Consider the following 27,041-nt stretch of genomic DNA (forward strand, 5'->3'; position numbering starts at 1 on the left):
CCCCACAGGAACGCAGGGCGCTGAGCTATACCATGCTTTAGTGCCTGGGCCAGCTTCTCCAGTCTCCCACCACACCGCTCCACACTATCACCAGTCCTATACGACCAGGCTAGCGGTAATCGGTCAACACTGGTACCACGCCAAGGTCAGGACGTGCGCTTTGAAACCCACTTTTATACCAGACCCGGAGCCGCGCCCGAGGCTCTGAGAGACCGCCCCCCCTCACCGCGGTGCCACCCTGAAGTCCTCTACGCATGCGCACATCCCCGCCGCACGCCTGCGCTGTGCCCCCGCCAACGGCTGCGGGTGAGCAGTGCGCATGCGCAGTGATCCCCCTCTCCCCTCCCGCCGTTCCCGCGTGCTCCCGCCAATCGGGCGCCGCCCCGCAGCGTCGCGCCGTCGCGGCCCGAGCGCGCCGTGCGTGCGTGCGTCCGCTTATGCGTGCGTGCGTGTGCGTGCGTGTGCGTGCGTGCGTGCTTGCGCTCGGCGGCGGCGGCGGCGGCGCAGCGTCCCCTGCCCCGAATGAAAGGGACGGTCCCGGCGAGCTGAGCGGCCGTGAGCGACCGGTGGTGACGGGCTGCGGGGTGCGCCAGCTCTGCGCCTCTCCCCGGCGACACACCCGCCACACGGGTGAGTGACTGATTGAGTGACCGCCCGGGTGCCCAACCGCCTCGCTGCCCGCCCAACTGCCGCTTTGCCGCCCGCCCGGGGCAGGCACGGAGACCCCGGCCCGCCCGTCCTCAGCCCCCGAGAGCCGCGGAGCCCGCCCTGCCCTTCCGCCGCTTCGCCGCCGGTGCTTGGGCCTCAGCGAGCTGCACACCCCCGGGCAGGACCCGGCACCCACCGCTGCCTGGTCAGGGGGCGACCCCCGGTGCCGTTACCCGCCCCCCGCCCCCTCCCCGAGCCGATGGCAGCCGCTCGCTCCGCCCGCCTCGGCCCGCTCCCTCCTTCCCTGGAGGATCCGCCCCCCCTTGTCTCCGAGTCCCGTTTCCCCCAAAATTTGGTGATCGCCCTTCCCGGGAGCCCCGCGTCCCACCGAGCCCCCCTCGGCAGCCCCTCCGGCGGGGAGGGGGGGCCAGGCCTCGCTGGTGCTTGTAGGCAGGCCTTTGAGGGGGGAATCGTAGCGATCCCTCGCCGAAGGGCGCCGCGCCGAGCCCCATCGTACCCCCGGGGAGGCGAGCGGCAGAGGTGCCGTTATCGACCCATCTCTTGCTTCCCGCGGAGCGTGGAAACTTTGCTGTGCTCTCTGCCCGATCCCCGTCGCTGCGGGCTCTGTGTAGTCTTTAGTTAACCTGCTCTGTTCTTATTGTTCAGACTTCCTAGCGTTGGGCCTTCCCCTTGCACCCACCTTCGCCCCCTTTGTTTTTTTGGGGTTTTTTTACTCTAAGGAAGTTACATGGAGAAGTTCTTATCCCGCTTTTCCTAGTGGCTGTAGGATGCTGTGTGAGCTTAACTCTTGAGTAGATATCTCCGTGGGACTTGTGACTTTGGGCTCTCAGATGCAGACCCCTTCTTCTCCACAGCTTCACCCCCCCTTGTCCAAAATAATACCCCCAATATGGGTGATTGACTCTAGAAATTAGAAAGAACCTGAAAGTTTCTTAAATAGAGAATCTACTAGTGAGCATCTTGGGAATGATGAACACAAACGTTTCCTGAGAGCCCAAACCTCTTCAGTGTTGGTATTTTACACCACTTGTGTATTTCTCTTGGAGGTTTTCTGTAAGTAAAAGTTGTTATTTTAAAGTACTACAAATCTGGAATCACACAGCAAACCCAGCTTCCCATGGGAAAGCATAGTGTGGGGGTTACTGCCCTTTGTTGGGAATACAAGTGAGGCTTTAACTCCTGGAAACAGGTGGAAGCTCCTGAAACGTATTTAGGCAATAAATAGAAATCAGAATGCAGGTTACTTTCTGTTCCTGGCTGCTGACCGATGACTCGGGCACCGAGGGCATCCTCCTTTGCGCTCTTATGTTCCAAAATCTATCATCTAGAACTCAGTAAACAGGATGCAGACTGTAGGAGTTTGTCAAACACTGTGCTTTAAAGGTAGAAAAGAAAGGTGCTTTTGGGGGAAGCACTGTGCAGAATACCTTAGTAGACATTAAAAAATGTGAATGTAAATGAACCCAAATTTTGGAGGGAAGAATCACTGAATGAGTTTCTTCTTTTGTGACTTGAGGGTATGTGAAACTTTCCCTTGTTTTTTGAGACCAACTTATCTGTATGTAATCATCTGTGGTTTGTGGTACACACGTTCAGTTCTGATCGGGATCTCCCAGTCAGAGGTTCCATAGCACATCGCTTTCTGTGATCAAACCTATGAGACTTTGACAAACGAGATTCTGGCAACGGGATGTTTACATGCAATTTTGTAAGTCTTTTATTCACTTGTTAGCTTTTTAAAACATGGGAGAACAGAACTAGTGAGCTGTTCGGAAGGTGCGTTATTTTTCTTGTCCCGAGGAAATGCAGCTCAATACTTGGCAAACTGGATTGGTTACTTTGGGGTGATTTAACTCCAGAAATGAAAACTGAATTTGGAGTGTTTGTGTTCAGAACAACTCTGGGTCTGTAGCAGAGCTGTGTAACTTGGTTCTTGTTGTCCAGAAAATGGGTATTTTTAAATGGACAGGGGAAAAAGTAGATTTTGGCACAAGAGAAGTGATCCCGGGGGAGTGTTTTCTCACATTTATGAGCAATCACACAATTTAGGGAGAGGTTTACAACTGAAATGCGTATGAAATCTTCCTCATGCTCATTTATTTTCTTGCAGTTATTAGAAATGCAGGAAAATAAATAGCGTTAATATCCAGTGATAATACCCAGTGATGGAGAAAACACTAATGCAGAGAGCACGGGATTGGAAAGAAAACTTTTAGATATCCTTGTAAAATGCTTCTGGAGTAATTTAATGTGATGGTAAAAATCACATGGGTCCCCTTTCTGGTGTACCCTGATGCTTTTGGTCTGTTTGTGTTACAAATAATTTTTCAAGTGTTAAATTATTTATAATTGGAGAAGTATTCCAAACCATAGGATTTAGGGGTTTATTTTGATTTTTAATACCAACATTAATGCACCACCAGGTAAATACTGGCATTAGTTTTAACCTCACTATAAGCCTTCAAAAATGTAATCATGCCAAAGTACTTGAAGAAGTTGGATTCTGTCAGGCTGTTAGTGCATGGGAAAACACAGAGCTGAAGGCAGCTGACTGCAGCCAGCTGTGCGGAGGTTCTTTCGCATCTTGGTGCTTGGAAAGTTATTATTCTTTAAATGAAAGATGATGAGAGTCAATGCATTTTTATGTGTTCTATGAATTGCTTGCATTTCCTAAAATATGAATTTGCTTATTAAATGGAAGGATAGCTGGGATTTACAGCAGAAATTCTTATTCCAGTAAGGCAGTAGAACGTGTATGTGTGTGTTCAAGTAAAGTGATCTTCCTTTTAAGAACTACTATCACTGCTGTCAATATATTGCTAATACAATCTGAATATAAAATGAAGCAGACCCAAATGATTGTGTGTATCAAATTCTTAATACCAAAGCAGAACTTCTTGCATTTTAACTTAATTTAATGTATTTCTAACCCATCACTATGGTACTTAATGTTAAACCTTTTAATGTGACCTGAAAACAAAAAATCTTTGTGATATTATTTTGCACTTGTCTTTTGTAGGGTATTTTTTTTCCTGCTCCTAAATGTTATTTTTGTTTGAGTTTTAAAAATTAAGTTTCATAATTTTAATTATTATTCTTTAATTAAAAATCCATGAAAGTTTCCTTCAGGAACCGTTCCTTCTTTCTACTCAGAAGGGATTGCAGAATGGTCTTGTGTTGTTTTTCCTCCAGAAGAATACAGTATAGTAATTCTTTTGTGTTTGACACTTAAGGACTCTCTATTGGCACTGCAGAAGGGTGTGACCAGTTGATCCAGATTGGCACATTTTTTTGTGCAAATCAGCAAGATCTGGAATCTGTGCATTCTTCTTATGAGTATGCATCACTGGCTTCTAAACTGCTTTCAGTTAGAAAAGACAGCAAATGAAGCTGTTGATCCAGCAAAGGCAGTAACAGCTACAGGACAGACACCTTTTGGTGTAGGAGTTTCCTAGTAAACATCACAAGACACACAGTTCAAACTGAAAGCTGTTGAAATAGGAGAGTAAGATTCCAGTGGGACTGTCTTTTAGCAGGATTAGATGCCAACAGTAGCTTAATGACGTTCCTCTGCCTTCGATTAGAAAACCAGGGAGTGATCTGAGTGTTAGCACCGGGAAGCAGGCAGGTTCGCCTGTGCTAACTCCCGAGCCCAGGCATGCATTTTGGTGCAGATTGCCACTGTAGCATGATTTGGATGTATTGCAGCTCTGCAGTTCTTACGAATGGATTTTAGGGTTGTTTTTCCCAACAGAACTATCAAGCTATATAGTGACTTTTCTTACTTCGATGAGTCTAATGAAGACAAAGGGTGAGGATGATGCTTTTATTGCAGTTGTGGCAAATTCTGACAGTAAAGCTCAGATTTCCAAAGTGAAAAGCTGTAAGTAGGTTTGTTTGAAGAGAATTATATTTTATTTCTAGGGAAATGTAGAAGCAAATGAACACAAACTAAATACTGGCCCAAGCAGCATGTTAGGTATTTCCGCTTTTAACCTGCAGTGTCTGCCTTTTGACTGGGACCTCAGTGTTGTGGTTTAAAATGGTAACAGGTGAAAAGTTTGTGATTCCTGTTGGGTTTAATCTTCAGTTACTTTTCTTATAGCAGCTCTCATGCACTTACTGAAAACTGGAATGGTATTCCTAAATTGTGGGTCTTGAAAAGGTTTGCGTCACAGCAGGGTAATCGGAGATACCACTAAAAGTTGGTACCTAATGCTGTTTGGCTGGCCACGATGTACCTCTGCAGTACCTAAAATGCACAGGTTTTATCTTGTCATCTCATCCTCATCTAAGGGTAATAACTCCTCTGCCCTGAGACTTTGGGAGCACTCATAATGTATTCTGGACTCTGGGGTTTCTCTTTGCTTGTTGAAGTTGGTCTCATGAATTTTTATTGCATGTACAGGCAGTGCATTTTCTAGAGATTCCTTTGCTGTAATAAAAACCTGTAAGAATGAAATGAGTTACATTAGCCCTTTCCCCCCAATGATTGTGTTGTATCTTCCACTTACTTATTCTACTTTCCCATAAGTTTTGTATTAGCATGCAAAGTTTTATATTAATGTTAAGACTTTTTTTGCCTGAACAATTTATTCTGCTTGCTCATGCAATATTTTGCCAGCTTTTTATGACACTGTATGTTTATTTGGATACCCTGAAGTGGTGTAAAGAAAAGGGTAAAGAGGGACAGATCACTTTCAAGCAATCAATATTGTATTTGTAAGTGTAACTGAAATTGCCTTTTGTTGATGTTAACATGCTCATTGCACCTTTTTTTTTCCCTGTAGCTTTGAGAGGATTGGAGTGGCATTCTGAGGTCATTTAAAATCATGACAAGCTCAGTTGGACAGAAAAAAGTCTCTTCAAGACAAAGGAAGTGTGGGTTTTGTAGATCTAATAAAGATAATGAATGTGGACAATTATTGATGTCAGAAAACCAGAAGGTGGCAGCACATCACAAATGTATGGTAAGTTACCATAGGAAAAAGAAAAGGAATGTAGGGAGCTAGTGAAAGACTACAAACCAGTGACAAATTCACCCAGCTCTGGCTTTGGCACCAAGGATTAATCACTGTAATTTGAAATATTGGTGGGTTTTATAGAAGTGAATGCTCTGTATCACTTATACCCTTAGAACCTAAAAAAATGGGTTTTGTTTTATAATTTTAGCTCTTCTCATCTGCATTGGTATCTTCACACACTGATAATGAGAGTCTGGGTGGATTCTCTATTGAAGATATTCAGAAAGAAATCAAGAGAGGCACTAAACTGGTAAGTCTCTATTTTTGGCTCTTGAAACTGGAAGACAGTATTTTCTTACCTTCTGTATAGTTTACCATGAAGTTGTTCAGTGTATTATAAATATATATATATATATGTCTTCTGTTTTGTTATTTTCCTTTTATTTTTAAGTGCTCCGTTTGTCTGTGTTCTGAGGCAATAGACAACTTTTATAAGATGTTGAAGTGAAATTGGTCTCTCATCTACGAACAGAGACCCACAGTAGATATGATTATACTGACATGGAAATGAAATTTCAGTGTCTGTTAACCAACCCCTGAAGTATCTTTAGGAAAGGATAAAAAGTAGCTTGTTTATTCCAGTCACGTTCTGGTCTCATGTAAATATCTCATTGTAAGAATTGTAGCTTAATTACGGAATTATTAAAAAATAAATCCAGAATTATTATTTTTACAGTCACTTTTTTTCTCATTGGCAAACGTAGATGGAGCAGATAAGCCAATTTGCAAACACATTTACAGACTACGCTGGGTTTTAATGGGCTGTGTATGAACAACAGCATTCCTAAATTTATGTTGCTAATCTATTGGATATTTTCTGTTAGATTCCAGAAAGAAACCCACATTCTAGGGACCTCGTGAGGGTATTATTGTGCCTTTATCACTATCAGGTTTTGCTGCCAAAATATGGGTTTAACTACCAAAGTTAAAGTACTTTTCATTGCTTCCTTTTATATGATTTAATAGATGAGTACAGATGAACATAGATACGTGGGTACAATAGTGATTACAGTTCCACATGAGAACTGAGCAGCAATGACTTTTTTTAATACTCAGGAAGCTAATTCATTATTTTTTATTATTATTCTTTTTTTTTTTTTAGTTAGACTCAGTTGGTTTCTATTTGGCTTTTTAAAAATACTTTTAACAAATGATCAATTCGCTCCTCACATTAAACATTTCCAGCTTCATTATTTAAAGCACTCTAATGCATTCACCAGGTCTCGGACTATGAAGAGTAGTCCCAAGTATTATTGTAGAGCTGCAATTGTATAATAATAGTCTAATATTTCATCCAGTGTTTCAATTGAATCCTTTCCAACACAGGGAACTTTATTTGCTCTGTTTAGCTGAAGCATAAAGAAATAACTATTCACAAGTCATTTATGTTGTGGTTGGGAATTTTCAAAGAACATGGTAGTAAATGGAACTAGAGATTGGAAAGAAACTTCTTTGATTCTTGGGTCTCTTAAATGTTTGGGTTTTTTAAAGTTCTTTTTATGTCACTGGTGATTTCTGTCTTTCTGCTTCTGAATCTCTTTGTGTTCCTTCACTGATGCAAGGAACATCATCATGGATGGATATATTCTTGGAGCTTGGAAGCTCTACATATCAGGCACGTTGCTCAGCTTTCTGCAGAAACCCTGGATCTGGTTAATCCATAGTCCTGAGATATTTCCTATGTCGAGAGAATTTACGAGACCATTTTAGACCCTAATTTAAGTGCTTTATCTCTGCCTGTAACTGTCAGAGAACTACAGCTCTGAATCCCTCTCTGGAGGATTCTGTCTTTCTCCGTTGACCTGTATGGGAAGCTTAAAGTGAAATGTTTATCGTTAGCCCAGCTACCCCCTCTCAGGTCTGCTTTCAGTTCCAGCCTGTTTCTTTATGTGGGAGCACATGGAGCAAAAATATCTCAGCGTGGTGCACTGGGTTAAGTAATTATATTGGTAGCTTGGACTAAATTTGTCTGCTGACAGACTACGTAGTTGCCTTCCTTCAGGAGGTGCTGCTGCTGACCAGGTATGTGCTGGAAACAGGCTTGGTCCTTACCAAAGTGACAGTGACTGACACGTAGAACCTTTCTGACTGTAATATGTTTCTGTCTGAGAAAAGTTTGTGGGTTTAAACCTTAATAGGCAAGTCATAAAAACTGAAGAACTTGTCTAAATATTTGGCAGCACAAGGCACTCGTGATACTCTTGCTGTTAGCTGTGCATGGGAGGACTTTTTTCAAAGGGCTTACTTTTTTTGCAGCTTGTCAGATTTCACATGTACCTGTTCTAACTTGGGAACAAATTAATCTCCTGACAGTGACCATTTGGGCAGCAGGACTTGTACCAAGGGGATAAATATTTTATTCCTGTCAGGAAACATAGAGCAATAAATCAATATAAAAATACCTGTGGTCTGTTTTGGTCATACATCATGGTGTTCATAAAAAGAAAGTTTTCTTTTAGTCATTTCTGGCCTTCAGAATACTCAAGTACTGGCTAAAATGGATTGGATGGTTATATTTTAAACCTGGACTTTTATAAAGAGCTTTGATCAGCCGTGATTTTATTTTAAGCTATAATGTGTAACAAATTTATGAGATTAAATATTCATATAAATTAGATAACAACTGAGGAACGGTATGTAGCTAGACCATTTCTGAGCTTGCAGAGGAGTAAATGGAGATGATCCAAGGCTTTGACATTTTTACTGTTCAGTTTAACGTTGTTAAAATTGAAAAACAGGATGGTGATATATAACATTGGTGGGGTGTTTATTTGGCATATTTGGGACTAACGAGAACTTGACTAAGGCAGTGCTGCAGACAGGAAGTATATTCCTCAAAGAAAAGGCTAGGAGCATGATAGTTGATGTATCCTAAGCAATGATGAGTCTACTACAACAAGTAGTTATCGGGAAAGAAGAGTAAAGCAGCAGGCTCCCACTTAACCTTTTCTGTAATATAAATCTAAAGAACAAAATTTAGTCTAATTGAGATAAATTCATCATATTTAGCAGCAACTTCACTAAATTCCGCGTTTTAGAAATGACTTAATGTATAGGGGGAAAAAAAGAGATAACTGCTGAGGCTTAGGTAGGTTTGCAGGTCATCAGCATTATTTCTGACTGCAGGATTCATTGCCAAATGAGTGTCTTTTTAATTCCTTCTACCTTCATAATGTAATTCAGAATTCAACAGGTACAGTTCGAGTTTTAACTTCTGAAACGGTTGGTACAAACAGCTTGTCCTTGGGAAGGGGTTATTTAGGTGAGCAGCTGTGTTGCTTTCATCACATCATCAAATACATTCCATGAATTAAATTACTTATTTTCTTCATTTAATTGATAATTTGATGGTTAATCTTATAATGTAATATGATGGTTCTGGCACTGTTGTAGAATTGTAGCAAATTTCTTCTTGGTTAAAACCACCCAAAAGCTGGAATAGCAGCACCAAATGCATAACTTCATTTATTTTGTCACCAGGAGTGATTACTATGTTGGGTTTTGTACCCAGAAATAGTAAGCCAACAGTAACATGAATTGTGCTTTCTTGTCCTTTACAGATGTGCTCTTTATGCCATTGTCCTGGAGCGACCATTGGCTGTGATGTGAAAACATGTCACAAGACATATCACTACTACTGTGCTTTGCATGATAAAGCTCAAATAAGAGAGAAACCTTCACAAGGCATTTACATGTAACTATTATTTATTTGTTATCTTTATTTTGTATTTATATTTCACATTCTTTGTTTAAAAAAAAAAAAAGAAACAAAAACCCAAAGAAAACCCCAAACCCCCACTTTGGAATCTAAACAAAACTGTTGTAAAGTTTTCTAATGATGATTGTGGTATTCAAACTAGTGATGTGCCAGAAAAGCGTATTTTCACTGCAAGATTTGTCTTGGAAGTGGGAGAAAAAAAATGTACTGGCATTTAAATTTAAAAGATGAGTAAATAATCTGTGAATCGTGACTGACTTGACAGTTTTCAACTACTTTGTTTATAGGATTTTATGTCGAAAACACAAGAAAACAACGCATAACTCTGAAGGTAAAATTATTCAATATAAATTTTTCCCATTGTAGAAAGATACTTGGTTACATTGAATTTTTCTGGAAAATAGAAATGTTTTCAGGAAAAAAACAACTACATTTTTTTTTTGAGAAACAATGACTTTGGAAGCTCATCTGATTGCTGTATTTTCTCTAAACTTTATTGGTTGAGGTAGAAAAAAAACCTCCCAGACCATCAGTTTTAGGATGTGCAAAAGATTTGATGTTCTGTCAAGACAATTTTGGGGTAAAAGGAATGCATCCCCTTCCGGGAAAAAGCTGGCTTGTATTTGTAGTTAAATATACACAATAGTAACATCTAAAATATATTGTCAGTTTACAGCTGATTTTTGCTGTTGTTAATATTTCTAAATACTCACTTTAAACTATTAAATAGTTTAGCTCTTCAAATAAGAAGGACTCAATAGTAAATGCAAGGGTTGTGATCAGGTCACTTACAAATACAGTTCTGAGTCATACTGATGAACAAAAAAAGCTGTGAATGCATTTGTAAAACCTGTGCCTCTTTGCAGAGGAGAGTAGTGAAATGCATGAGGAATGATGTACCACAAATGTAGATAAATCATGTGGTTCATTACAATTCCGGACTAGTTGTGCTGTTGTGTATTTATGCAGGGTTTTTTCCCTTTCCCATTTTTCCACTGTATCTGAATTGGGTAAGCAAACAGTTGTTAGTTTACTTTTTGCATTGCTTTCAATTGAAATGTCATCAGATTTAACTAACGTGTATGTGACTTTATTTAGTGAAGATCACATTCACAAATACTTCAGTCTCTCTCTGCCAAATGTATTTTTAAGTTAATGCCCTACTTTCATGCTCTGAGTAGTGGATATATTAATGGTAAGGTTTGGATGTTAGGTCAGTGTTCAGAAAGATACTGAAGGCACTAGAAAATCCTACATGAACACTTCAGTTTTTGACTATTTACATAATTATTGTTGTGCACTTTGTCTGAAACACTCTTTGATTTTGCTATTACTAGGTTTAAATAAGAAAAGCAGTAAGCATGTTGTATTAGTTCTGCAAAGAGACAGGGCCACATTCCTGTAGTTGGCACTTTGGTTTGGGTTTAGAAACAAAATACCAAAGACATTTGAGTCCAGAGAGAGATTAACCACTTTTAACTGGTATTTCAACAAAATCTTTTATATTACCTCCCAAATGGCTCCATGTTGGACATCTACCAAAAAATGCCTCCGATTCTGTATGGAGCCCAATGCCAGTGGAAGAGTTCTCTGCTTGGAATTCCTTGCAGGATCTGAACTTGCGCTTTCTTCCAGAAAACCATGATCTCCAGCGCTACAGTGCCATTCTGTAACAGCAAAGGCTTTTCAATTTTATATGGATATATTTGGGAAGATGTGGGAAAAAATTGCTAGAGGCATACTGGCTGTTTTCTTAAGTGTTGATGATAGCAGTTTATGAAAGCATTAAACTAGATTCATCCAAAGAGGTTCTTAGATTGAGGGTAAGAGAAGGAGGAATAAACACCATCATTCAGAAAAGCTGAGGCCAAAGAACCCAGTAGTAACTTATTTAGCATTGAACTTTGCACATATTTTTGGTTTAAGATATTTAGTTCTAGAAATATGTGTAGCTGGAATTCACTCCTTTGTTTTCTGGGATATTTTATTTAATATTTGACTGGAATTTTACCCAGTATGTGCTGAATGTTCCAAAGAGTATGTTCTCTTTGTAGTCCACATGGCTTAGGGAACTGTACCCATGGGATATAATTACTTACAGTTAGGGATTTGATAATGCCAAAACCCAGGTCTCTTTTGTGATAGACCTCCTTTAAATTAAAGAATGTGAAAGTACATATTGCACCCATCTTACGGCAATGACTTATAGCGTTGTATAGCAACGGTATTTTGCTCCATTGAAAACTTAATTGCCTTTAGAAATAAACTGTGTGGTTTTCCGAGTTGACGAAGGAATTTTGTTTCTTAATACTTAAATACTGAAATTTCCTCACTGGAATGGTAACTGGATGGTGAGGTTAAGCTTCGTAGATGTAGTATTTTGTGGGTTCATTTCTCAAGGAGAATGTTAATAGCAAAGAGGAATTTCAATGTGAAAGAATGGTGGAGTGTAAAACCAGAAAGGTTTTACTCTCTTGGTTTTGTTTCATTTTCTTGCATCCTTGCTCTCAGTAGTGTTTTCATAACAGAATAGTTAAAGCTCATTTGTGGTTATGTCACTCAATGTAGGTGCACAGAAGCACTGGAATGATCAGTCCTTTTTAATGCAAGCTTATTGCTTCTGTTCTGGGATGTGGTTTGTTTCTGTTTTTCCCTTGGTCAACGTAGAACATCTCGGGGGGGGGGGGTGGGGGGTGTTTATCCTTTGCTCTCTGTATCCAGATGTAATTGTTGCAGTCCAAATACTTTTATTGTATCTCTTCTACTAGTGAATGTTCAAAGAGTTTTGGAGAGGATTCAGTTTGGTGCAGTCCAGAAGAGTTAATTTTCTGTAGGCTGTACTGTTCCTAATAGTGAGATGTGGGTTTTATTTCCCTTCCTAGAAAATAGGTGCTTTGGGGGGAATAGTTGTTCAAGTCTAAAATTTGGCTGATGTTGCTTTTGTTAGAAATTCTAGTTTAAAAAGAATATCTATTAACCATTTAATAACAGTTCAAGACAATTTCTTGGGGCTGCAGAGAAATGTGGTTGAAGGATGTGTGTTAGAATTAAAATTACCCAATCTGAAGGTAATAAAAAGGACCTCTTCGATGTTATTTATTGCTGTCATGAAGTTCAAGTGGCACAAGAATTCATCAGACTGAGTATCTCTCTACTCATCAAGACAAAATTAACGAGCAATGGGAGTTCATTTTCCTTTCATTGACAGGAGTTGCTGAACTACCTCCTGTTTTTCTTTGAATAGGAAAATATGAAACACGGCAGGAAAGTATTGTGCTCTTAAATTCATTATCTGTTACAGCAGGTTGTTGAGTTTGTCTCATTTATCTGTATGACTTGGCCTTCAGATGATGTAGAATAGGAAAACTGTATTTCTTCTATATTTCCTTTATGTGTGTGTGTATATATTTCAGAGTGATTCTTCTATGCTGTGCTCCCAGTAACTGGAGGAAGGACAAAGTGAGGTGCTCTCACACTTTGGACTAGGCTGGGAGGGCAACATATTTGCAGCCACTTTCTCAGAGGAACAAACCAAGTTACTGAAAGCTTCATGTCTAGATTAGTGTCTTGCTGGTTGCAAACCTAACAAAACAATCTGAGCTGAACTCCAAGGAACAATTTGGAATTTAAGGAAGCCATCCAAGTTTTCAGTACCTAACAGGTTACAGGGAGTGGTGCCAGTGCTTTCAGACTATTACAGCTTACTGTTAGTTGAATTACTGTTCAGTTTGATACAATTGCATTTATTCTCTTTGAAGAATAGAGTATTGTTGAACCAAGGCTTTGGAACTGTTTGAATTTATTCCAGTGTACTGGAAATAGTTGTTGAAGAGTTGGAAATCTGGTATCTTTGTTTCTGCAGGTGGGGCTGCAATGGCCCCTGGGGTGAATTTAGAACAAGTTCAGCTGATCATCAATAGTTTAATATGAACTAAGATAAGGATGTACTTTCATTCTGCTGTGAGATAGCAGTAAAATAAAAATAATGAAGAAAGCAATGTAACTATCTATTGTGAACATTAAAACAGATGCTTGGGAACTGCGGGATCAGAAAAAAGTGTCCGTAATAATTCCTACTGTAGCTGTCCTCGGTGCCCCAGGGGACTATGTTTCCACAGTGGAAATAAGGACATTCCCTGTCTCAGCATCCCTTTCATGTTATTCTGAAGATTAAATGTGAAATCTATGCTTCATATACTACTGTGTAAGTTGGGTCAGGGTAATATTTCTGTGTGAGACCTACGTCAGCCCAAGTACTTCTTCAAAGCACCATAAGCCAGAGGCTGGCAGGAAAAAAGGTTGCAATCTTTTGGCTTTATAGTTAGGTAACATCCTGATTCATCTGTGGATCCTTTCATCAGGGTTGGTTCATAGTTGCCTTTTCTGTGTCCCTCTTCACAACATAAATCACCTAATGTTGTATGCACTAGTGCAGTCAGGTGTAGGAGAGTCTGATGTTGCAGTTGGGTGTCATTTTGGGTCTGCTGGTGGCTGGTAGCAAATCCTTCCTTAGCTCTGCTAACTCAGCCTTCTTGTTGCCTGTCTTCTGGAATATGCTGCTCTGAACATGGCATTGAATGTACAGAGTGGGTCCTGGCAGTAAGTTAGCCATCTCCTATGCAGTCTGTTTCAGACTAAAGGAGGGATTTTGCAGAAACACCACAATGGTGTTTTCTTATGGGAAACCCCACAGCTAATGGAAAGGGAAAAGATGTAAAAGTAACGTGGTGAATGGTTTGTCCTGTTTGAGGAGCTGCCCTGTGGTGTTTACGTTGTAATTCTCTTTCCTATTTAAGCAAGCGATAATACAAATAGAAACTTGGTCAGCCAGCTTCTTCTTAACAGGTTTCTCATACCAGTTATCGCAAGCTTTCGTATTATGCAGATAGCGTATTGTCTTTGCCAACCATTAGTTGCTTGAAAAAGCATTTAAATTGTGTGCTTATGGAAGATTATTTTATTCACTTTCTATTTAAATATACTTAATTAAAGAAATAATCTCAAGTACTTCATAACATGGCTGCTATTCAATCAAAACCACCTTATGGACAAGAGTCATCAGTTCCTGTATCTGGTACTTCCAGAACATCTATTAGTGATGGGGCTGAAGGGGTAATGTAATGTTTTTTCCTCTCCACTCTTATTTTCTCCATTTTAGATCTGTTTCAGGTAACTTGGGTCTTTTTCCATTAAAAAGAAAAAGAAACAAAGCCAAAAACAAAAACCCCCAAACAACCTAAAAACAATATTCAGCATTCTGATTATTCATTTCACATCATTTGCTGATAAAAGCTGCTATTATTTCATGATGGATTTACCCAGTAATGAATTTGATTGCAAGGGGGTTTATGCAAATCTCTGGTTCTTATTAATGCTCATAGATGCATTCATGTTTTTATTAATGACTATCAGGACAATAAGGTTTTGCCAGGTTTTTTGACATTTCAATTTGAAATTATTATGTTGCCACATATGTTTCATTGGGTTGCAGCCCTGTTTCAAGCACATCTTTCTTTAACATGGTCAAGAGCTTTTTTCGTTCTCTAGATTGTTTCTCTTCTACAAGTCCAGTCAGGTTGCTTTTGTTCTCTGTCATTTTTAGCCTTTTTTATCCCCAGTGCTCTTCTAAACTTAAAATACACATGTGTGATTGCAGATTTACATAACAGCTTGTCTGAGCCACTTCCTTGTGTGGCATTTTGGCTTCTTTTTGTGTCAAGTCCTACTTGCAGATATATTTTGCCAGTCAGTTGTGTTTGTTATCTTCCTGGTACAGACTTGGCCCCTTTTGCTTCTGGCTCACTTAGTCTATTGTTTAAGGTAGTGTAGGAGGTGGATACTGAGAGCAGTATTAGCCTTTATTGTATACATCCTCTTTTTATTTGCTCTTTCACCACCTTTAAATCACTTCATTCTTTTATTACTTTGTTTTAGCCTAGCTTTTGGAAAAGAGTGATTCCCTGCATATTTTGAGCTGATGCAATATAGAACGGATGGGTGGTATCTCAGCCTCTTCTCTGCCAAGCCTTATTATAAGCAGCAAAACATATTGATCCTTTTTCCTTCTAGTCATGATCAAGGAGAATTTTTAGGTTTCTCACTAAGTCTCCCCGTTAACAGTTTGTGTGGTACTTTGTACTGCTCATGGATTTCTAACACGCACATTTGGGGCTCATTGCTGCTCATCTTTTCACTCATCTGAATTTACAGTATCATGTTCTTAGGTGCTTTTTAAAACAGAGGACGTTTCCTCTTGATTTGTATCCCCAGCCCTCCTCCTCAGACCATATTGCGTATCAAACTTGGTATTCCAGATATAGCACTTAGGGACTTGTGAAGGAAGCTCATAAGATACCTCCTGTGAAGACTTTAGATAAAGTTATGTTGAGATTGTTGTGATGCTTTTAACAATCGATGCAGTGATGGGCTATGGGATGGGGGACATTTGAAGGACATCAAGGGAATCTCAAGGGATTCAGAGAAAGGGTGATATCCATGAGAAAACGTCATCTGGTCAGGGAGGTGTTAAACACCTTTTTGTGTTTTCCTTAGTTCAAGCTGACATGAGAAGTTGGAAACACCCAACCATCAGATGCCAGGGACACAGGGTAAGCTGGCAGTGGGCTTGAGGGGAGGGATAGGGCACAATGCAAACTGTGTATTGAACAGTAAAGACCATCCAAGGCAGGTGTATTTTAAAGCTAGTTACAGTCTCTTCCCTGTACTGTTACTGTAGTTCATAGTGCTGTTAAAAATGAGAGGTACTTGAATGAGTTCAGGTACCAGTTTTGAAGATAGATGTAGTAGAGCACATCCTCCCATCTCAGTGCTGTTAAGGCATAGGTCCATGTCACTGTTAGTAGGAGACCTAAATCTGAAGGAGCTGTATTTGAATGAAGGGGTCAGGTAGCATCTCGATTTCAGTGAACTCTGAACTTCATGTGGAGCTGTTAGTTTGGAGCACAGAAAAGGGGTTCTCCTGTGAGGAAAGCCCTGCAATGGTGATGGAGTTTTTTATCTTCTACTGAAACAATCTTTTCAAAATAGAGCATTTTTACCTTTCAAATCCTAAATATTCTAGTAATTGTAGACTAAAAAAAGCACATGGTTCTGTAAGGGGGCTGTGACGTCTCGTATAAAACATGGGTTTTCGTAATGTGTGCTTGGGTTTTAGCAATTGGAATTCACTTCCAGTTCTGAAAGTGTGGCTATGGAGAGTTCAGGATGTACTTTAATGTTATTTAGCAAATAAGGGTGGACTAAGAGGTGGAAAGCATTATGGTTGACAGGATTGATAAGAAGCTTTGGAAAATGTAAGGAATATTGATGAATGGACTGCATTTCACTTCATCAAATACAGTAGGGAAATCCGTGGAATGCTTTTGGCTGGAATAGTTTTAACTTCTTACCAATGTTACTTAAGGCGTCACAAATTCAATAGTCACATTTTTGCAAGGCTTTTCTTTGTGTTTTCTACAACCATCTGATTTCTGCTGATGTAAAAGCAGAGACCAAAGACCCACAAATTTGGCTCAATACATTGATGAGGGACAAGATAAGAGAATTCTTTTCTTTGAAGGAGGTTGTTAAAACCTTGCTGTATGCAAGCTGAGCAGTGCAATACCCAAATTGCATCATCTTGCTTGGGGAATTCAACTAATGATAAATGGAAAAGTAAGGTTAGATAGTAAATTCTGAGAAGGAAAGGGGAAATGCATTGTTTCAGTAGATAATCCACGTTGTCATGGAGTCTGTTTTTTCAGAGTAAAATAAAGGGTACTTCTATCATCTAATTAGAAAATAATAGTATATATTAAAGTATGGGAATGTTGTAATAGATGGACTGATGTATTTCAGTAGCAACTTGGGAATATCTGTATGTAGTTGATGTCATTGTAGGACAGAAAAAATTGCAGATTTCTATTCATTTTCTCAATTTTTCCCTCTTTCTGCCTATACAACAGAGTAAAGCTCAAGGGGAATGAATGTGTTGTGATGCATCTGGGTTTGTTTTCTGGCCTTCATTAATGAATGTGTAACAAGCTATAGCTTTCTTGGGGATTAGCAAAAGATACAATAAACTGAGCTTAATAGGATACACTCATAGGCAAAGCCTTGGGCAGTAGTAATCTACTCCAGGTTGATGGCTGTGGAGTATGTTCAAATCTTTGACTTCAAACTTTAATGCAGTTGAGTCAGGAAACAGGAATTTGATTTGATTTTTATGTGATAATAGATAAGAAAGACGAGTTCTGGAGAAGTAGCATTTAGTCTCAAAATAGGACGTCTTGTCTGGATCCTGAGGCCTGGTACAATGGTGATAAGTGCCATAACAATGCTGTAATAACAATAACAATACAGTTAAGTGGCCCATTAATGTATAAAGAAGATGTTCCAAATCCTCTGATTAGGAATTCCTTTTGTTTGGGGACTCATAACTGATGTTTGTGGTTTGGATTTTGAGAAGCTAGTTCTTTAGTGGGTTGTGTGTGTGTGGATGCTTCTGTGAACCAGTCTGCTGAAATAGATTGCGGTTTGAGCAGGGGTGGGAGTTCCATACTGAAAGAATAAGCATCCTCTTGTGAAAAGCTGATGAGCAGGAAAGCTGTTAACGACTGAATAGAGCTGGTTATTTGCTATTAGATGTAACTTAACTACATCATACTCGAAGCAGCTTAAGTTTGCAGAATTGATCTGTATTAACTGTAGAGCTTTGAAGTATCAAAGGGGGGAGTCTGTCAGAAGACTGAGCTATGCTGGACCTGCTTGAGCGAGTCCCAAGGAGGCCATGGAGATGCTTCAAGGGCTGGAGCAGCTCTGCCCTGGAGCCAGGCTGAGTGAGCTGGGCTGGGGCAGCCTGGGGAAGAGAAGGCTCCTGAAGGGGAGACCTGAGAGCAGCTCCAGTGCCTAAAGGGGCTGCAGGAAACCTGGAGAGGGGCCTGGGACAAGGGCCTGTAGGGACAGGCCAAGGGGAATGGCTTTAACCTGCCAGAAGAGGGGAGACTGAGATGAGCTCTTAGGCAGAAGCTGTTCCCTGTGAGGGTGCTGAGGCGCTGGCACAGGGTGCCCAGAGAAGCTGTGGCTGCCCCATCCCTGGCAGTGTTGAAGGCCAGGTTGGACACAGGGGCTTGGAGCAGCTGCTCCAGTGGAAGGTGTCCCTGCCCATGGCAGGGGCTGGAACTGGATGAGCTTTAAGGTCACTTCCAACCCAAACTAGGCTGGGGTTTTGTGATTCAGCAGCTGAGGTGACATTTTCAAAGGCACTCATCGGACCTCTTTGGTGTGTCTGTATTAAAAATATCCATTCTTACATTCTTAATGGTCTGTAGGTCTTTTATCCAGCATACTGTCAGTGTGGGTGATTTTCTGTAAGTTGGTAGCTGCTCTTAGCTATCAATGTGAAAATACACTGTATTAAAATGAAATCTGGGTTTTGTTTCATGGAGACAAAATACATTTCAGTATTAAAACTTGACATTAATATTGTAATCAAAACGGGTGAATTTTGTCTTAAGTCAAAAGGCATCATTTAATAAAGCAAAGAGAGGGATGTTATTTGGATACACTGGCACAACATCAAGGGCAATTTACACTGGAGTTATGCATCTTAAATTAAAAGCTTATTTCATGGTTGAAAACATTTTCTGATTTCAGTGTAGTTTAAATGCATCTTATTTTCAGTGGAGGTGAATAGATGTATCTGAGGGCAGGTTTGGGGTCTGAAAGCAGACATTCTATGAAATGCTAAACCTTCTTCATATGTTATAAAGATGCAGAGCTGAGTGATCTATATAAAGAAGTAAAAGTTCACAGGATCTCTGCAGTTGCATGTTTGTCATAAACGGGGGAAAGCTGCTGGTTTTATTTCTGATTAAAATATGGGAAACACGGGTTATGTCTCATTTGTTTGTTGGTTTAGTTTTGCATAATATCTTTTAGAATCTTATTTGATGATGTTTTCTAACTTCTAAAGCAGATTTAGAAGAAAGTATCAATGAACACGAGTTGGAGCCTTCACCTCCCAAAGGAAAAAGGAGGGGTCGTAAGGGAAAACCAAGAAAAACAAACTTAAAAGGGCAATCAGAAGACACTAGATCTACGTCCTCACATGGCACAGATGAAATAGAAAGCAGTTCCTATGTAAGCAGTAAATATGCTAAACTTCTTAGAAGACAGAATTGCATTTTTCTTCTCGCAAATACAGTTTTTCTTAAAGCTTGCATTTGTCTGAGCCTCCAGCTGGTGGCCACAGGCTTTTAAAATGAAACCTGATTTGTAACCCAGCAGTATATTTTAGTAAAATGTTTTTCTTTCAGAGAGACAGGTCTCCCCACAGAAGCAGCCCCAGTGATACAAAACCTAAATGTGGATTCTGTCATGCAGGTGAAGAAGAAAATGAAGCTAGAGGAAAGCTTCATATATTTAATGCCAAAAAGGCAGCAGCACACTATAAGTGCATGGTGAGTAACAGTGTTGTTGTGAACCAGTCTATCACGTGAATTTTGTCTGAATTGCTGTTTTACATTTTAATACAGTGCCCTCACATGTAATTATGCGTGAGGATTGTCTGTGTGCTGATGATCTCTTTAAGCACTGAAATGTTGCAAAGTGAGCAATTCATTTATTTTCACTGTGGGCAATATGGATAAAAGTTGGCTACGTGCTAAGAGATGGAATTAGCTCAGGGAGATGCTTTTGCTTATTAAAAATGCTCCCTTAGCATCTAAATGCATACACAGTATTTACAAAGGAAATCAGAAAACAGTTTCAACTAAAAGAATTCATTATAAAAATAAAATCCCTTTACTCCACAGGCAGTCAGACAAAATCTGGGAAGAATCCATATATTTCATTAATTTACTGACCAGTGGATTCAGAAGTGGGACATGGAAGTTGTAGAAAACCCTCCTTGCCTTTAGGTGATCATATTTGGAGAACACTCAGCCTGAAAAGTATCTGCTAATTTCCATAAGCATGAGCAGATACTGCTAGTCCTATGAATGAGGTAGGGCTTTGAGTAACAAACCTCAGTGGTCCCTGTTGTACCTCAAAATGAACAAATAGTCCAGGCAATCTGTGGAGTATTAATTGGTTTCCTATACTTGAAGCTGCTGTGTGCCAGCAGCCTTGCACCTTCAAGTGTTCTTCACTACCTTGTGTACCCGAGCTTTGGTTTTAAGACAGTTCAAGCTGAATATACCAGGGTGATGTTAGTAGGTATGGTACTTTTGTGCTCTATTGTGAACCCCCAGGACTTTTCAGGTATGTTGGCATCAGCTCTGCCATGAAGCTGCATCATATGTCACAGGGAAGGAAATGGAATATTCCCAGAAAGTTGAGTCATGTGATTGATAATATTGCCCATTTATTACTCTGTGTTTTCAGCATGTCATTATTTCTTGTCTACTTCTTTGTCTTTTAACATACGTTTCTCCAAGGCAACAGTTAAAGCGGACGGGTAGGTACCAGAAGGAATACTCATCATACTCATTACTCAGCATGTTTTTTCCCTAGTTTGTTGGTAAACACATGCTGTCTGAAACCACAGAAAGGATGTTCAGTACTCTGTTATTCCAGTACACAGGAAAAATCTCTTAATCATGTTGGTGACCTGAAGTGATTTTTGACTTGCTTGTTTTACAGTTGTTCTCTTCTGGCACTGTCCAGCTAACAACAACTTCAAGGGCAGAGTTTGGTGATTTTGATATCAAAACTGTACTTCAAGAAATCAAGAGAGGAAAAAGAATGGTATGTATCTGCAGAATGGGATTCTACTAAGGTGTAGATGGCTTTACCACCTGCCTTTTGTGAAATAGTCTTTTCCATCTGTTTTTATATGCAAAATCTAAATGTATTGTTAATGTCACAACAGGTAACCAGTGGATCACCTTAAAAATTAATGCTGTTTTGGCATATGGGATTTAGGTTTCTTTATGACAACGTACATAGTAAGTTACTATTAGTCTTTCTGTAATCATAGGATAGCAGCTTTGGATCCTGTGTTTCTAACAGCACAGTGTAAAACTACACATAAACTTGGAGAATATGTTCTTGCAGTGATGTGTTTCCAACTGTTCTGATGTGTCAATATGAAAATGTATTAAGGCCTCAGAGGTGAGGACATTGGTAAAATGTCACATTGTATTTTATTAACATTCAGGATGTTTCTGAAGTGGTAAGAAATAAAGGGGGAGGGAACAACCTCAACAATATTGTTCCTCGAAAAAAAACATTGAAGATTCCCTATATATTAAGACACTAACTTCAATACCAATAAAATTATCTTGGAAGTGCAATAATACATGTGATTTTCAATGCAATGGACAGCTAAATCCTAGTGTTTGGGGTTTAATATGTTAGTATTGTATAAATTCTGTTTTCCTATATCTTTGGTTAATTTTATATTGGAAGGATGATCTGCCAGAGAAATCGCTCTGTTCCAAAACAGTAGTCATAAATATGAGGAACACTAAACTGAATACTAAGAGATGAGAGACTAAAAGGCTGAACAGTGCTATTCTCTTCTTTCCCCTGCACAGAAATGCACACTTTGCAGCCAGCCTGGTGCTACTATTGGGTGTGAAATTAAAGCCTGCATAAAAACATACCATTACCACTGTGGAGTAGAAGACAAAGCTAAATACATTGAGAATATGTCACGAGGAATTTATAAGTAAGGACCTACGTCATTCTTGAATTTATATTGAAAATGAAGCTATTTTGTGGCACATTTTCTGCCTAACTTGGCTAGTTAAGTATATTATTTAAAAAAATTTCATTTTAATTGGTATTTTTAAGTAATTGTTGACTTTGCACAATGCTCTGTTCACTTAAAATCTGAGTAGTAGTGTTGTCAGATGAGAAGATGCATTTACTTGTATTGTATTTTCCTCCTTGGTTAATCTGTGATTTATCTTAAGGAAACCCTGGGCAATTTCTGTAATGATTTTTCCATGTTGATGTGTTTTATAGTTAATTTGGGGGTGGGGGGGGTTGGCTCTGAGCTGCTGGTGTCAGTGGAGCTGCCAAGGCAACTTTGCCACAAGAGGGCATTCTCTGAGCAGTGCAGCAGCTTGCCTGGTTTTCGCCCTTGTTTTCTTTCTCAGTTTAACCGATGCCTGACTGAAACCCATTAATGTGTTCAAAGAGTTAGTGACAGACTTGTAGCACATCTCCAAATGACTTGAGGGGAAGGTCGGGTGTAGATGCTTTCAGTTCAGGTCCTAACTGTTTCCTTTGTTGTACTAGACTCTATTGTAAAAACCATAGTGGAAACGATGAAAGAGATGAAGAGGATGAAGAAAGAGAAAGCAAAAGCCGTGGCAAATTAGGCACTGACCATAATGACATTCCTCAGCAGCAGCTCAATGGAAACTAGGTATGGAAGTTCCTCCTGACAGATCTGTTACCGAGACCGAAACGCAATATACATTTAATGTAGTTTATTGCAGTGAAGTATTTAGTGTATGCAGAGAAGTACTTTTTATTGGCAGACTGTAGAAAACTGGGGAGGATTTGATATTTCTTTTAAATCCAGCTGACTTTGTAACAGTCTAAGAAGGGAGGCCCTCATTTCTATTGCTAAATCTAGCTGTAATGTCAGAGCTGCTGAATGCTTTTCTGTATGATTTTAAATTTACTATTGTTTTCATCGTTTTTTAAACAGGTTCAAGGGACAGAGTTATAGAACTGGGAATGGCTAAGACATCATAACTACTAATTCTTTTAAATTGTTTTCTAAACTCAGAAAAGGGTCAGTAACTTTTGACTGCCCACCTCTGTTAGAAGTTTCATTGAACTGCCTGAAACGTTCATGTGTGTGAGCCTTCAGTAAGTGGCAGAGTTTTACATGTCAATATTATGTAGTTTGTAGTCTGCAGTGTCTGGAAAAAAAAAGAAACACTATATAAATGATATGTAATATGTACAGTGTCAAAAGTTAAGGCAGACATTGAAATGAAGTAAGATCTATATTTCTGGACTGAATAAAAACCTTAAGATTTGGAACGTGTAAGTTGTTTAGTGGATTCATGCAACGAGGGAAGGTCTTAGCTTAGTTTAATGAACAACATGGACAAGCTCGTGGTGGCAACAAGCTGGTACGTTGTGAATTTTGCATTCTCTTCATACACAAGTTACGGAGGCTGTACATGGGGAAGCTGCTCTCTGTTTTTGCTTGCAAAGCACACGGTAGAAAAGGACTCAGTGTACACCAAATCACGCTTGAACATTTCAGGTTGTTCCTGTTGTGATTGCTCATTCCGCCCAGCATTGTTTGCGGGAGATTTACTTGAGCAGCTGTTGGTTCTGAGCTGTGAGCTTTAGAACTCATGCCAAAGGGCTGTAGTTCATTCTTTTCCCCAAGGACCCATCCCTTTCTGTGTCCCTGATTTACACAGAACACTTCACCAAGTGTGATTAAAACCTTACGCTACAAATGTTTGGACTCTGCAGCCCAATCTGTTTTACTTCAGAGAGTTACAACTCTTAACTCACTATGGAATTTAGCCACCGTATTTGACGTCCATACCTCAAGTGTTCTGTCGTGTGTGGAACACTTCATGTTTTGTCCAGAATATGCATATAGGTCCCATATTCTGTAAGAAGAATGAGGAAACAACATTTTTTTTCTAGATTGGTATTTATTTTTTAATCTTATGACCACTATATGAGAAATTTTGCTTATCACCATTATTGTTTTAGTGTTTATTTTTTCCTCTTTCTGTCAAGTCAACAATCGCATCATGGAATTCTACTTGGTAGAGTTTGATGTTCCTGTAGGGAATAATCAGATCTAGACTATACCAAACTTAACAGGTCAGTCCTGTGACTGCTGTCAAAACACCTTGTCATTTCTAATGGCTACTAGTTTCTTCAATTGGTCTGTTAAAGCACATGCTCAGACTTAAATAAAACCAAAAAGCTGAACCTAGTCCACATGTTTGTCTGTTGCTATCGCATCACCTGACTTGTTTGTGTAGGGGTTTGACTTGTTTCACTCTGAACTCCCAACAAAACTCCTGGATTTGAAGGAAAGAAACAAGCAAAAGACACTGATTTGACTATAAACTGCTACAGTTCTGCTGTGATTGGTATTGCAAAACCAGTTCATTTGTAACACAAGTTTCTGTAGCATTTTTTTACTTGTATTTTTAAGAGATTTAACGTGTGTCATTTGTCTTCTTATGCATTCCCTTAATGTCTTGAGGGACTCAATGACTGTATATTGGAGTTTCTAACATTTTACCTGTTAGAATTCAATCAATTCTGTTTGCTTTCCTGGGGAATAATGCCGTTTGGAAAGAACTCTTTGCTGTGTACAGAAAATATTCAGTTCCTGCTCTAAACATGATGCCATTGATCATTTTTCTTTTGTATTTGTAACTTTCACAATTAAAAGCGTGACTTGAATTGCAATGACAGATCGATTATTGCCAGTGTCTATCGAGCTGTACTGTTTCTCCTAGAACATGACCATTTTTCAGTCACTCAGAACAGTTTTAGAATGCAAAATGCCATCCTTCAATGCTGAAATTACTTCTAGATGTGTGCCTCAGACATGGCCCTCCCATGGTAAAAAGGCACTTTGTTTGCAGCTACTGTATTTTAACTGCAGTTGCATGGGGTAGATCTGCCAGCATACTGATTGTATTTGAGACTGAGCTCTAATTCATAGTGTGTCAGTTGTTTAGTGTAATATTCAGTCCAATCATTCATCTCGTAGGAAATAGGTTACCCCATTCCATGCCTCGAAGAACCAGAGCAGCACTTCACCTTCGGGTAGCAGAGAAGTAAGTGGCTGGTTTACCTGTTACCTCTTTGTGCTGAGATGGCCTGTCTCAAACTGTCATTAATTCATGGAAGCAAAGTCGAAAGCAAAACTCTTTCTTATGAGCCTCAAATGTGTCATAACTGACTTCAACTCATGTATGCTGGGTAAAAGTGCCTTACAATGTACAAATTGTATTTATATGTTCCCAAGTAGCATCACCTGCTGGGGAGTAATTCTGTCGTGGAGTTAATATTTAGAAGAAATGTACCTCAGCAGTGTATTTACTGTACATCTCTTACATCCTTAATTGTAGTTTTCAAAAGCATGACAATGTATGATAGTATCCAACATTTACATCAGGTTTTTTTTAAGACAAAATACTGCCATTACTGTCTTTTTATGTGTATTTTAGCTTGGAATTTCAGACGGTCTGTCTGATGTTTTGGTTTGGTTTTTCTTTTGGTAAAGCAATGTAATCTTTGCAAGCGTATATTGAAGATTCTTCTGGAGCATCTACCAGAATGTTAGAAGTAAAGAAAGTGCTCTATAGGTGAAATAGGTATGTTTCAATTAGCTAGGTAATGCAGTCCATTTGTTACCTTTCCAATCCTAACTATTCTATGATTCTATAAGAACGTTCTTTAATAGGCACCTTCTGCTTTCATCTCGCAATCTGAGAACTCCTGAATTTAACAAGACTTGTCTTAGGAAATTGGTTTCACTTTATTTTTCCTTTCTTTTTTGGCCTTTGGGCATTTCTTTTCCTCACAAGAGTAGTTTGTGCTGTTAAAGATGCCTGGAACCCTCTGAGAAAAGAGGGTTCTCCCCAACTCACTGTATCTCTATATTAACACATCTGCGGTTGTGCTATACCAAGAAAGGACTGTACCAAGGAAGGACAGGCATCAGAAGGATAGTGTTCAAATAATTGAGGATACAGCTGGTGTCATGCCAGAGTCTCACACACTGTAGCAGTAAGTTGGGCTGTCTCCATTGCAAGGAAAGTTAAGAGGCTGGTTCAGTGCAGTGAGCTAAGATGAGGTAGATGAGGTGATCAAAAGCTCTGTTCCTTCAGCAGGGACTGATCCACAGGAGGCAGGTTTTGTAGGAAGGCTTCAGGAGTTACACCCACACTCCACAAAGTCCCATCTTCATGTGCAAAGAGCTCTGCTGATCTAGGATGGTGTGAGTGTACCGAATCTGGCCCTAAAACATGGAATCAGTGAGAAGAGTTTGCTTCTTACTGCTGCCTGTGTGAAAAATAACCTCATGTTAAAGCAGAGTGAAAGATGAAGAGGTGATAATCTGTGTGAAATATCAGACTTCTCTGGCAGGTGATAATCAGTGCATTCCAAAAATAATATGCCAAATCAGACTGACAAGAAAATTAATCCTCATTAGATGAAATTAATCTTAAAAGAGAACTGAGAGTACATTATAGCAAATAGGAACTCTTCTTCCATGACACCAGGCTCCACTGTATTAGTGATGGGGGTTAAAAACCAGAACACAGCTCTTGATTTCTATACTCATTGAGGCAGTTTCTATATATGCATATATATGCACATCCATTAGCCAGCAATGACATCTCAACCCTTAAAGAATCCTGGAGAACTGTTGCTTGTCAAAAAGCACTCAGGTTAGCCTAATGTTTGCAGCTTTTGCTCTAACATACATTTACAGTAGGTGTAAAGACAAGGAATGTATGAAAGAGGGTAAATGCATTCCTATCTACAATGTTATGTATATTTTGTTCCTGTTATATTGGCTTTACTTCCAAAGTTGTAGTTTGCAGTATTAGTTTCTTTTTATTGGTATCCTTGCATATATATATTCAATAAATGAGTTATGAATTTCA

General features: G+C 39.5%; 1 protein-coding gene across 3 annotated transcripts; it reads left to right on the forward strand.

Moving 5' to 3' along the window:
- Positions 1 to 315: 315 nt before the first annotated feature.
- PHF6 (PHD finger protein 6) lies at positions 316 to 27,041 on the forward strand. 3 transcript variants are annotated; one of them, XM_034063988.1, is made up of 11 exons: positions 316 to 630; positions 5,460 to 5,639; positions 5,842 to 5,943; positions 9,254 to 9,387; positions 9,699 to 9,742; positions 19,388 to 19,551; positions 19,728 to 19,871; positions 21,055 to 21,159; positions 21,951 to 22,084; positions 22,660 to 22,789; positions 23,078 to 27,041. In XM_034063988.1, the coding sequence occupies exons 2-10, from the start codon at positions 5,502 to 5,504 to the stop codon at positions 22,787 to 22,789; spliced, it is 1,095 nt and encodes a 364-aa protein (XP_033919879.1). In that variant the 5' UTR covers positions 316 to 630; positions 5,460 to 5,501; the 3' UTR covers positions 23,078 to 27,041. The 3 variants fall into 3 exon arrangements, with proteins under 3 accessions (XP_033919879.1, XP_033919877.1, XP_033919878.1); XM_034063986.1 differs by having other exon boundaries at positions 497 to 630; positions 19,385 to 19,551; XM_034063987.1 differs by having other exon boundaries at positions 497 to 630; positions 19,385 to 19,551; positions 25,136 to 27,041.

This window comes from Melopsittacus undulatus, chromosome 6 (assembly GCF_012275295.1).
Source record: "Melopsittacus undulatus isolate bMelUnd1 chromosome 6, bMelUnd1.mat.Z, whole genome shotgun sequence".
Classification (NCBI taxonomy): Eukaryota; Metazoa; Chordata; class Aves; order Psittaciformes; family Psittaculidae; genus Melopsittacus; species Melopsittacus undulatus.

Bases quoted from the DNA above. Each gene is read 5' to 3' on its own strand.
- PHF6 (XM_034063986.1), top strand. From the start codon at position 5,502: ATGACAAGCTCAGTTGGACAGAAAAAAGTCTCTTCAAGACAAAGGAAG. The intron at 9,743-19,384 runs GTAAAATTATTC...TAACTTCTAAAG, and splicing joins AACAACGCATAACTCTGAAG to CAGATTTAGAAGAAAGTATC. The intron at 21,160-21,950 runs GTATGTATCTGC...TCCCCTGCACAG, and splicing joins TCAAGAGAGGAAAAAGAATG to AAATGCACACTTTGCAGCCA.